At 49.5% G+C, this 12,713-nt stretch overlaps 1 protein-coding gene across 1 annotated transcript; it reads left to right on the top strand.

Moving 5' to 3' along the window:
* Positions 1–1,761: 1,761 nt before the first annotated feature.
* On the top strand, positions 1,762–2,436 carry LOC145796617 (uncharacterized). Its single transcript, XM_082881811.1, has 3 exons — positions 1,762–1,913; positions 1,995–2,093; positions 2,254–2,436. The coding sequence occupies exons 1-3, from the start codon at positions 1,809–1,811 to the stop codon at positions 2,356–2,358; spliced, it is 309 nt and encodes a 102-aa protein (XP_082737937.1). The 5' UTR covers positions 1,762–1,808; the 3' UTR covers positions 2,359–2,436.
* Positions 2,437–12,713: the final 10,277 nt, after the last annotated feature.

Below are 12,713 nucleotides of genomic sequence, written 5' to 3' on the forward strand. Positions count from 1 at the left end.
ACACGCAGCCCACACTGATTGAAAGTTGAACGCGCAGCCCAAACTTTAATTTCCTGAACACGCAGCCCAGATTGATAGTGAACACGCAGCCCACACTGATTGAAAGTTGAACACGCAGCCCAAACTAATTTCCTGAACATGCAGCCCAGATTGATAGTGAACACGCAGCCCACACTGATTGAAAGTTGAACACGCAGTTCATTCATTTCATTGTCACACAGCTCATTCATTTTATACTGACATATATATTCATTTCATACTGACACATGTATTCATTCTGAATGCAGGTTGGTTCTCGCAGTGTACGGGGGTATGGCACCACCGCCGCGCGGGACTAGTATGTTGAGCTCCCGGAGGCTGTCCGGGATTTAGTAGACTTGGCAGGGTTCGGGGCCTTCTGCATTGGGTTGTCACGTTGTCCTGCCAGGAGGACACTGATGGCGGCACTGGTAGAGAGATGGTGGGACACCACCAACTCCTTTCATTTCTCTGCCACCGGGGGCATGACTATGACCCCTCTGGACTTTGCTGTGTTGACCGGCCTGAACATAGGAGGTTGGTCCATCCCCTATGACGAGGACATGGGCGAGTGGGAGGCCGCTTGGACATATCTGCTGGGGGCTCGCCCGCCTGTTGACAGGGTTTCTGGGAGAGTCCGATACACTTGGTTCTCTTCCCACTTCCGGCGGGCGGAGATGGTGCCCGAGACTCCTGAGGAGACGGAGCAGTACGCCCATGGTTTCCTTATGTTCCTCTTCGGGACTACCCTGTTCGTCGATAGAGGGAACACAGTCGGGCTATACCTGCTGAGCGCTCTGGTTGACCTATCACAGGTCAGTCGATATGACTGGGGTGGCGCCGGCCTGGCTACCCTTTACTACTATATGAGCGCGACCTCCCGTGGGCGGGGAGACTTACTTGGCGGTTATTGGAGAGCCTGGGAGGTACTTTTCTGTCCCCTTGATTTACATTTCTGCTCTTCATTACTTGTACATTGCACACACAGCGCACTTTACAGTCTGTACTTTGCTCTCAGCACTTTGTACTTACATTCTGCACTGCTTTTCTCAGCTATGGGTCTACGTATACTTCCCAGCATTAGCCCCAGAGTTGGAGGTGGTAGGGCCCCCCATGACACCATATTCTCTGGTGTTCAAGGGCCCGCACTGGCCGAGACCCGAGAGACTCTCATTTATCTGCGACAGTATTTTGACACTGTGCGCCCATCGGAGGTACTTCAGAACCCTCAGTTCTTCCCATTTTTATCTCTGATTTGCCCTACACGTTCCTGATTTCTGATTGGTTTATTCATTTGTTATCCGCAGATTACATGGCAGCCTTGGGCACCCTTGGGCGATGGTCTCCGATTTCAGTATCCCGGAGGTTCGGGCACCTCCCAGTACAGGTTCCTGCTCGAAGGACCTGTTGGTAGAGCATGGTTTCTGGGGGAACGCTTTCTGCGTCAGGTATGGGGGTATACTTCTCAGGACCCTCCCGCAGCACCCCCAGTCAGTATGCGGATTGCTGATAGACTCTCTCACCAGGAGATAGTCGGCGGTATGCTGGGTAGTGATGCCCTGTTGCACCTCAAGGAGGGGGACTATGCCACTTACCATCATACATATTTGATGCCTCCATTGGCGGGGGCTCGCACCCCGATGACGAGGTCCGCTGGTACGTCATCTTCGAGCCAAGCCGGGGCTTGGGCTGCAGACGCCCCATCTACTAGTAGGGCTGGTACGTCGAGAGGTGGGGGTAGATCGGTTCCCCCGATTACTCCGACTTATCCTCATCTTGGATGGCCGGACATGCCGTCCGAGTTGACGGGATGGCGTTTTGGGACTCCTTACCCGATTCCGCTAGAGCCTCCACTTCCTGACCATAGATATGTCAGGGATCCTGATTCACCACCGGTATGATTTATAGCTTTGGTTTATCAGTCGGGTAGTTAGACATTCATTCCTTTACTGATAGTTTTGCCTTTGCATCTGCAGCCTCCGGTTGAGTATGTGGACGAGATTCTCGGGGTGATGGCCGCACTTGAGGGCATGGTCCTTCGGAGAGAGACACACCTATCCGTTATGGGTGTGCAGGTACCATTCATTTTTCTTGTATTTATCACACTTCTGATGACACACTGGTTTTGAGCATTCTTCTGTATTGTAGAGCACATCCGACACACACCCCACTCACATACTGTACTCGTATCTGATTTTCATATTTGAACTGATGTATTGAACTTTTCATTTTCAGATGCCTCCTGTATATGCTCCGCCGCGGGCCGGGCCACCTGGGCCTCCTTGGGGAGCTGGGCCATCTGGGCCTTTTTACGGAGCTGGGCCATCTGGGCCTTCTTAGGGAGCTGGGCCATCCAGGCCTTTCCGAGGAGCTGGGCCATCCAGGCCTTTTCGAGGAGCTCGAGGAGGGTCCTCCCGCAGACGTAGGGCACACGTTGTAGAGGCGGAGCCCGAGGAGGAGGAGGAGGAGGAGGAGGTTACCGACCGCCAGTCAGAGACATCTGCTGAGGAGGGGGGCTCCGGTCTTGATTCGGGGAACAGAGGCGAGGCTGAGGGGGATCCTGAGGACGACAGTTCCGACCCGGATGATGATGATGGTGCAGAGGTTGTCCCGCAGAAGAGGATGAGGAGTGCTTCTCATTCCCGCTCCCGAGGGCATTGATGCTGTTGTTTCCTGCTTTATTTTTCTTTTTGCTAGTAGTTTGTAGCACTTTGCACATTGTTAGGCAGTTTTATTTTTTGTAAAACTTGTACCTTTGTTCGTTGTAAAACATGATGGAATGAAACAGCTTTCGAAAAGGTGTTTGTATTTTAAACTTTTAGCATCGTATCGCATCATTTTATTTTGCACAAAAATGAAATTGAATGGGAATGTGCATTGTGTAATCACCAAGTCAGGTGGTGAATCGACGCAACAAACTAAGCAACTCAACTTACTAAGATATAACAGAACCTTAGGAAGTTTATAACTCAATAAGCAAAATACAACAGTGTTGACAACGTAAGTAAACAAGACTTAAACAGAGATTGTTTAAACAGAGAGCAATGACTCGAAAACATGAAACACGTCCGCTCGACAAACAACTCGATAAGCAAAACAACAACTCGATAATCAAAATGACAACTCGATAAACAAAAATCAGCAACAACAGAGTGTACTTCGAACGATCTGGGCACCGGAACGCATCCGAAACAGAGGGAAATGAAGGCCTTTGACTCTCCCGTTGCATGGAAATGCTTGAAACTTTCCCTCGGACGGTAAAACAGGGCCAAGGAGATACTTGGAGCATTGTCGGCCACCTTTAGGAGCCGGCCGGCCAATTTTATGGACAGGGGGAGCCGGCCGGCCAGTTTTGGAAAAAGAGAATGGCCGGCCAGCCAGAAAAGGTGGCCGGCCGGCCACTTGTCCCTGCAGTCGCCCAATTTTTGACAGGTGTCCTCCTGAATAGTGTTTTTCCCTCTATAAAAGCCTCAACTTCGAGAACATTCATTTCATCTTAGTTTTACACAAAGATGGAGGCATTTCTCGCAGAAAATCTCACATCTTGGATCTCTTCTCTGGATGGCTCGGAAAAGCTGAACTTCCGGGGTTTCGGTTTGAATGCACTATTCACGCTGAGCCGTACTCCGCTACATCTCCCTTTTCTCCATGCCGTAGCAAGGTTCTGGAACCCAGTGACGCGCGTTTTTAGCTTCGGCGGCCAAGAGGTATGTCCCACTTTTGAAGATTTTCAGGTTTTGATGGAGTCTGAATGCTCTGAAGTGATCTTGCCCCAGCTCCGTTTTGGCCATGCCTAGGCTTTAGGGCGGATGTGTGGGCTCACGGCGCATGATGCTCGATCTTTGATCTGCAGTGGGGAACTTGGCATCCTCGGCTTGATCCATCGTTTTTCCGACGTCGGTGACCGCAGCAACCATTATTGGCAGGGTTTCCGGCAACACGCCCTCTGCTTGTGTTTGTTGTCTCACTTTCTGCTTTCCTCAGGCTTCGGCGGGGCTAGCATTCGCCTGATTGAAGTTGCCCAAGGCTTGAGAGAGGGAAAGAGCTACATCGCTATGACCTTGGCCGAGACACTGATGGGCTTGGATTTTGTCTATCGCTGGGAGACGACTAGGTTTGCCGGGAGTCCACTGCTGCTGCAGGTAATGCTTCCCACCCAACCTTACATATATATTTGCTCGCATCACTCGACCCTCAGGCTTGGTTTTTCTCACAAAACCCTTGTCTTACTTTTCTCTCATCGTACATCTCTCTGTTCTTTATTCTCTAATTTTCCATCCCTCCCCCAGGTATGGTTAATGGACAAGTTGCAGGTTGTGGACTCTTGCCCGGGCTATTCAGCTCGAGGCTACTTCTTTCGGCAGCGCCTAGTCAATGCTCTTGATGAAAGGTGGTGGTTTGACTGGATGTACAATCTGTCCGCGGACCGCATTGCTTGGCGTTGTCCTTGGCTCAACCTCCCGGCAATGAGCTATAGTATGTCTCGGCTGATTGGGATCCAGCTGATTGGTCTAACCCACTGCGTATTCTATTTTCCGTTCCGGTTCCTGCGTCAGTTCGGTCATGATCAGACCTGCCCACCGGAGGGGATTGAGTACCCAGCCACTTTCCCGGTCCGGGGCGCACAGCTTGCCCGATATGCCACAGCATGGAGGACTAGAGAGCTCCTGGCCCCTGCTTCCACTTTCAGTTGCACTTTGTCCGATGAGTGCTTGGATTGGCTCAACGAGGGGGCACAGGTTGGGCCTAGCTTGGCATCAGATGCTTCGACCAACTCTGGGAGGGGGCGCAAAGATACTTGACTCGACTATGCCCCAAATTTATTGCTTTATTAGTATTTTCAAGTTTTCTTTATGAATGTAATAAAAAAGCAACCTCGATTGTAATACAAGAGCAAGAGAACTCTGTTTTGAAATCAATGAAATTGAAGGTTGTGGTACTGAAAATTCTTCGCTTTGGTCCAAAAATGGTCTTAGTCGTAAAAAGATTAATTTGAACAAAGTCGACTTTTATTAAAACTTTTCAGAACTATTTTCGATGTGGATCAGAACTGGACACGCCGAAGATCTGTCACTGAGATGCACAACCCCAGATCCCTGCAACTGGAAAGTTGCCCCTAGTCTGAAGAACAATGCGGCACTTCATGGCAACGGAAAGTTGCCCCTAGTCTGAGTAACTTTGCACCATCGCGGCAACGGAAAGTTGCCCCTAGTCTGAATAGCATTGTACCGGAGATCGCGATAAATGCTGATGGATAAAGATGACTGAGATGATCAAAATGGACAGAGTTGATCGGGGAAAAGTTTATGGCTGAACTTCAAGGTGAAGTTGCCTACGTATCCCAAAGATGGGAATCAAGCCTTACGTAGTTCAGGCTGAGGTTCACTCGAGTATTTTCACTCTCCTTTTTGCGCTCTAACTTTTGCCAAGGCTGCCCTTTGTGGGTTTTCAACCTTGCGAGCTCAGTTTTTATATTTTCTAATTTTTTTTGTGCTCTGACTTTTGCCTAGGTCGCCCTTTCGGGTTTTCGGCCTAGCGAGCCTCTCAAGGGTAATATTTCTTCAACTTGTCCATATTGATCGGTTGTGAGAACTCCAAGCCATCTAGATCCATCAGAACCACAGCTCCACCTGACCAGATTGCTTTGATGATGTAAGGACCAGTCCAATTGGGTTTGAACTTGCCCCTTGGGTCGTGGATAGGAGCTCGGTTGTCTTTGAGCACCAAATCTCCTTCTTTCAGATTCCTGGACTTAACCTTCTTGTTGAAAGCCCGGGCAATTCTGCGTTGATAGCCTTGGATGTGGTACAGTGCTTTCAGTCTTCTTTCATCAAAGAGCATGAGTTCTTCAAATCTGCTTTGCTGCCAATCTGCTTCGGCTATTTGGCATTCGGCCAATACTCGTAACGACGGAACCTCAATCTCGATGGGTAGAACAGCCTCCATTCCATAGACCAATGAATACAGAGTCGCTCCAGTAGAAGTTCTGATTGAAGTCCTGTAGCCCCATAGAGCAAATGGCAGCTTGTCTGGCCAATCCCGGTAGGTTCCCACCATCTTCTGTAGTATATGTTTGATATTCTTGTTGGCAGCCTCGACCGCTCCGTTGGTTTGCGGCCGGTATGTAGATGACTTATGGAAAGCCACATTGTATTTTACCAACAAGTCTATCACTTCCTTCTTGAAGTGGGAACCATTATCTGAAATTATCTTGTTTGGCACCCCGTAGCGACAGATGATGTTGTTTTTGATGAACTTTGCAACGTGCGACGCCTTCAACACCGCGTATGATTGGGCCTCGACCCACTTTGTGAAATAATCTATCGCTACCAGGATAAACTCATGCCCGTTTGACCCCTTCGGGGTAACAGCTCCGATCACATCAATTCCCCAAACTGAAAAAGGCCACGGCGAAGTCATGTTGTACAGCTTTGACGGCGGGATGTTCATGCGGTTTGCATGAATTTGACACTTGTGGCATCGCCGAACAAAACTAATACAATCCTCCTCCATGGTTGACCAGTAGTAGCCCTGTCTGAGGATCTTTCTGGCCAGCATTACTCCACTCATGTGTGCACCGCACTCCCCTCCATGGATGGCCTCCATCAGGCGCTTCGACTCTTCAGCTTCTACACAGAGCTTATGCATTCCCAGATGACCCCTTTTGTACAGCTTACCCCCGCAGATGATGAATTGAGCAGCCATTCTTCTGATGGCCCTCTTATCCTTGGCATTTGCCCCTAGTGGATACGTCTCCTTTTCCAAGAAGTTCCAGATGTCGTAATACCAGGGGTTGCCGTCTTGAGCCTCATCTATGGCGGAAATCGACTCGTATGCTGGCGCAAACTTTTGATCAATAATGACTGGACGCATCCGGACTCCGGACGGGATGTCTATCATAGAAGATAGAGTTGCTAGTGAATCTGCAAACCTGTTGTTCTCTCTTACGAGGTGGGCGAAATTTAGCTTCTCAAACCGAGGAATTAACAAATCCAAGGTTTGGTGGTAAATTATCATTCTTTCCTCTTTGACTTTCCAGTCTCCTTTTGCTTGAGACACAACAAGGTTCGAGTCCCCAATGACGTCCAACCGTCTTGCCCCTAGTTCTAGGGCTGCTTCCAGGCTAGCAATACATGCCTCATACTCTACTTCATTGTTCGAGACTTTGAACCGGAGCTTGAATGCTAAAGGGATACGGGAATCGTCAGGCGCTATCAGCAACACCCCTATCCCATACCCATACTGGTTTGACGCTTCGTCAAAGTACATCGTCCAAGTTTCATCTTCGATGTGCAGAATGGCTTCATCTGGGAATAGGTACTCAACCGCTTCATCCCCCTCAACCGGGTGGTTGGCAAGGAACTCTGCTACCGCTCTTCCTTTTACTGACTTGCGCGTTACATACTTCAAATCAAATTCGGAGAGCAACAGCAGCCAACGAGCTAGCCTACCCGTAAGTGCTGGTTTCTCGAAAAGATATTTGATGGGATCCAATCGTGAAACCAACATTACAGAGTGAGCTAACAGGTAGTGCCGCAGCTTCCTGGTAGCCCATACCAAGGCCAAACAAGCCTTCTCCAGCGGTGTATAGCGGGTCTCGTAATCCAGCATCTTTTTGCTCAGATAGTAGATGGCCCTTTCCACTTTGTCTTCTGACTCCTGCGCGAGCATGCAGGCCATGGTAGTCTCAGTTACCGAAAGGTACAATATCAACGGTCTCCCCGGCTCTGGTGGTGACAACACGGGCGGGTTCTGTAGATATTCTTTGATCTGTTCAAAAGCTGCTTGACATCGGCCGTCCCATTGGAACTTCTTTCCTTTCTTTAGGAGGCCAAAAAGTGGTTCACAAGTCAAGGTTAATTTAGAAATAAACCGTCTTATGAATTGCACTTTACCCAAAAAGCCTCGCACCTCCTTTTCAGTCCTTGGTGGTGGCATTTCTAAGATGGCCTTGATTTTGGAAGGGTCGACCTCGATGCCCCTTTGTGTAATCAGAAACCCTAGCATCTTCCCTGCTGTAACACCAAACGTGCACTTCTGGGGATTCAATCGCAGCCGAAACTCTCTGATCCTTTGAAAGAATTTTTGTAAGGCGGTGTAGTGGCCTTCTCTTTCTTTGAACTTGACAATCATGTCGTCCACATACACCTCGACCTCTTTATGGATCATATCACGCAATATTGTAGTTGCTGCCCGTTGATAAGTAGCTCCAGCGTTTTTCAACCCGAATGGCATCACTCTATAACAATATGTACCCCACGGGGTAGTGAATGCAGTCTTCTCCCGGTCTTCGGGTGCCATTACTATCTGATTATAGCCTGAGAAACCATCCATAAATGAAAGCAAGGCGTGTCCTGCCATGAAATCCACCAATTCGTCAATGTGTGGCAAGGGAAAATCGTCCTTCGGACTGGCCCTGTTCAAATCTCTGAAGTCTACACAGACCCGAATTCTGCCGTCCTTCTTTGGCACCGGAACAATGTTGGCCAACCAAGTTGGGTATTCGGATACCAGCAGGAACCCTGCGTCAATTTGCTTGGTGACTTCTTCCTTAATTTTGAGAGCCCAGTCCGGGCGGATCCTTCTGAGTTTCTGTTTGACAGGGCGGGCCTCGGGATCAAGAGGGATCCGGTGCTGTACAATCTCAAGATCGATTCCAGGCATGTCTTCGTAGGACCACGCGAAAACATCTTTGAAATCTTTTAATAAAGCGACTAAGCGCTCGCGTTCCTCCGAAGACAATGTGGACCCGATCTGGACCAGCCGCGGGTCCTTCTCAGTACCAATATTCACAGTAGTGATTCCATCCATTAAGGGTTTAACGAATCTTTCCTGCTCTTGATCAATTAACCGTTGCAAAACCGGAGGAATTTCTCCCTCGTTGTTTTCATCAAAATTTTGAAAATCCTGATATAAGCAATAAATCAAAGGCACAGAAAAATACTCAGAAACCACATCCACATCATTCTCATTAAATATTTCCAAGCCGTCAGATTCCTCTGTTACAACAGACTCAAAAGAAAATGAAAATGACGACCTAGACAGGACTGTGGCATCCGGGTTATCACCCCCAGGAATACCGGACTCGGACTCAGACTCAGTCGAGCTGGAACCTGATTCCGACGCACAAGATTCGGTGGAATCAGATTCCGGCTCATTACCTGACCCGGTGCTGCTAGATAAAAAGCCTTCTTCATATTGCCAGATGAGAGAAGGTGCGATAGATGCATCCAAGATCGGCGCTGGGAAGCCCGCAGCTATTTCATCCCCAATCATAGAAACCGAAGAGTTATCCCCCAAGCACTCTTGGTCGACCGGAGGATCTGAAAGTAGACAAGCCAGTGCTACCCCCATTTCAAGCTCGGTGCTCCCAGAATCTACTGTTTTACACTGCTCAACCTCAGTTGGTGGGTCTGTCTGTGCTTCGGCAACGTCATCCCCAGGTAATTGTAAATCCAAGAAGATTTCGAAACCAGGCACGCACTTCTTCTCCGCGTTCAGCCATGGTTCTGGGAAGCCGCAGAATGGAAAGTCTTCCCCCTCCCGGACGAAGCGTCCGTTTAGGGTACCCCAGATGGGCCTATGCATTAACTCAAATGGCTTCCCAGCCTTCTTTGCTCTGGCCCTTCGGGCCATTTCTTTCCCTTTCCTCACCCAGTCCTCTTTGGTGGGCAGATAACCCAGTCCAAAGGTGTGAGGGTTTTGTGGCACTTCGGCCGATACTGCGACGCCCTTCCGGCCGCTTCTTTCTAATCCCATTCCGGGGATATGTTGTAGCTTGTTCATGAGGTAGACAGATTGAGCACTGACGTACATCCCCTCATTCACAGCCATGACATTCTGCACCACTCGAGCCTCGACCAAAGTGAACCCCGATAAAAACACATCCTCCGTGCCGTGCTCGATCTCCAAGACAGGTGTGGACACTTCCGGCGGCGGATGGATTGATGAATTCCCAAAAACGATCGCTACCCCTTTCCCGTGAGGGTACTTTAGCATCTGATGTAGAGTGGAAGAGACTGCCTTGACCTGGTGCAACCACGGTCGCCCTAAAAGTAGGTTAAAGGTTGCGGGAACGTCCAAGATATGAAATTCAATGCTGTGTTGTCCTGGACCAACCTTGGTTTGAATTTTAACAGTCCCCATCACTTCTCTGCTGGTATTGTCGTATGCTCTGATCACTTGAGTAGTTGGGACGAAGTCCACGGGCTTCAACCCGATTGCATATGCCGTTCTGGTCGGGCAGACATTAATCGCAGACCCGGTATCAACAAGTACCACCGATATCCACTTATCTCTACATTCCACAGAAATATAGAGAGGTTTGTTATGATTTGTGCCCTCAGGCGGTAGTTCTTTGTCCGAAAAGGTTAATGCCGGGGAACCTCCTCCCGGAAAAACCAGCCCAACCAGCTGTTCAGGCGTGGTGTCTATGGAGAGTTTGGACTTATCCATAGCAGACAGGACAGCTTCCCTATGTACTCGTGATGCCATTAGCAGTCCCCAGATGGAGATGTCTGCTTGTATCTTTTTTAACTGTTTCAGCATAGCTTCCTCTTCAATCTGCTTCTCCTTCTGTTTCTCCGCTTCTCTATCCTTCCCGGATGCCTCGGGTTGGTCCAGGTGTGGGGGTTTAAAGTACCGCCCACTTCTCGTCATATGGTCAACCTCATCGAGGTACCAAGTGTCATCCGGTTGATTATTTCCCCAGTCTTCATCCGTGTGGGCAAGACATAAGTCATCGTCTTCCCACCACATTCCGTCGGCAGCCAACAGACACCTGTCTGGCTCCGGTTTAGTTGCACTCGCAGTACTTCCTGTCCACATGCTCGCAGCATTCTCTATCTTCGTTCACACAGCACTTTCAGTCCCCTCAGGGCCTTTAGCTTTCCTAATTCTCTCGGCATCCTCAAACTTTTCTCGTTCCAGCTGCATCAGTACAGCTGGTTGTTCAACAATTCCCGTATCCATAATGCCCAAGTCTCGAGCGGAATTCTTAGCACCGGCGCTCTCCGGCGATACAACTTGACTTTCGGCCATTCCGGCCACAGCTGATACCTCTGCCCCTGCCGGGCTCTGTTCTGGTTGGGCTTCCCCCACTTCATCTGGTTGATCCTCGAGCCATCCAGTGGCCTCTGCCGATTCCTCATAGTCAAACCAGTTGATTGCCGAATCCCCCGGTTCCTGGTCATCGAAAAATTGCAGGTTGGCAAAGTCCTCCTCTACGGCTGTCAGATCATCTGCCCTTAGCCCAGATCTATCCCCTCGGATCATGCACAGCTCTCCTGTCTCTGGCAATTCTATACTTAGCCCAATTCGGCTCGTTGATAGGATGTACTCGCTTGGATCATAGGCTCCCCCAGCAAAACTCTGTCCAGTCCCAGATTCAACAATCTCATTCTCTCCCGAAATCTGCCCTGCCCCATTTTCGACGGTCACCACCGTCGGTTCTGGTTGGGTTTTGGAGATGTCCACCATGCACAAGAAGTCAGTGCAATCGGGGAGGAACACCTCCGGCTTGGGTAGGTGGGATGGGGTGATATAGATACTGGGATCGTAAGATGCGACCCCAGTTTGGATAAAATTGATTCTATTGGGAGGGGGAGCTTGGTTATGTGGTGGGAGAGGGTTGGTTGTGACATTGGGTTTATCAAGAGGCGCGATCACCTGTTTGTCAATAAGATCTTGGATCTCATGACGCAATCTGAAACAACGGTCGGTGTCGTGACCGTGTTGTTGGTGATACGCGCAGTACTTTGCTGGGTCATGAGAGGGAGGGAGTGGATTCGGTAGTGGCTTCGGCTCCAGGGGTTTCAAATGCTTTTTCCTAATCAATACCCCTAGAGCTTTGGACAGGGGCATATATAATGGGGTGAAGGCTCTTTGGCCTCGAGGTTGGAATCTGGTGGTTTGTGTGTTGCTTCCGGACGCGCCGGAGAAGGGTGTGGCAGCGATGGGCCTTGGAGGGGGAGGGGGAGTGGTGGTGACCATACTGACTTCCGAGGCTCTTGTATTTGCAGCGCCACTCGGGCCTGCATTGTTGTTACGGTTGAAAGTCCTCCTCGGTTGTTCCCTATCGTGGTCAAACAGACCTTGTTTCATTGCATCTTCGATTTGCACTCCCATCTCGTGTAAATCTGAGAAAGTAGGAAAGGGGATTACAATCATTCTCTACATCAACTTTGGGTGGAGATTGCGCACAATCATCCGGATTTGATCCTTATCTGTGGGCCTTAGAGTCATCATTGACGCCTTTGCCCTCCATCGGATTACAAAGTCTGAGAAAGTTTCCTTGGGCTCTTGCCTTGTCGTTTCAAGATCACGAGTTGTAATCTCGATCTGAGTGTTGTACGAATATTGCGCGACAAAGGCCTCAGCCATTTCATCCCAATTCTTCTTCACTTCATCCTCTAACTTTGCGTACCAGTGGGCGGCCACACCCGACAGGGTTCGGCCGAATAATGAAAGCTGTTGTGGTCGCGTTAGGCCCATTGGCCGCAAGATGTCTGAGAACAGTCGGAGATGGACCATGGGGTCCCCGGACCCGTCAAAGCGGTCAATTTGAGGCATTTTGAACCTATCGGGCAATGTTACGGCCACGTCGGTATATCCATCCTCGATATCCGGGATAGCCTTGACCCCTTGGGATTTCTTGAAGAGTTTCTCAAGTTTGCTCAATTTCAGAGCGGTATGAT

This window comes from Camellia sinensis, chromosome 8 (assembly GCF_055761805.1).
Source record: "Camellia sinensis isolate YWXY chromosome 8, ASM5576180v1, whole genome shotgun sequence".
Taxonomy (NCBI): Eukaryota; Viridiplantae; Streptophyta; class Magnoliopsida; order Ericales; family Theaceae; genus Camellia; species Camellia sinensis.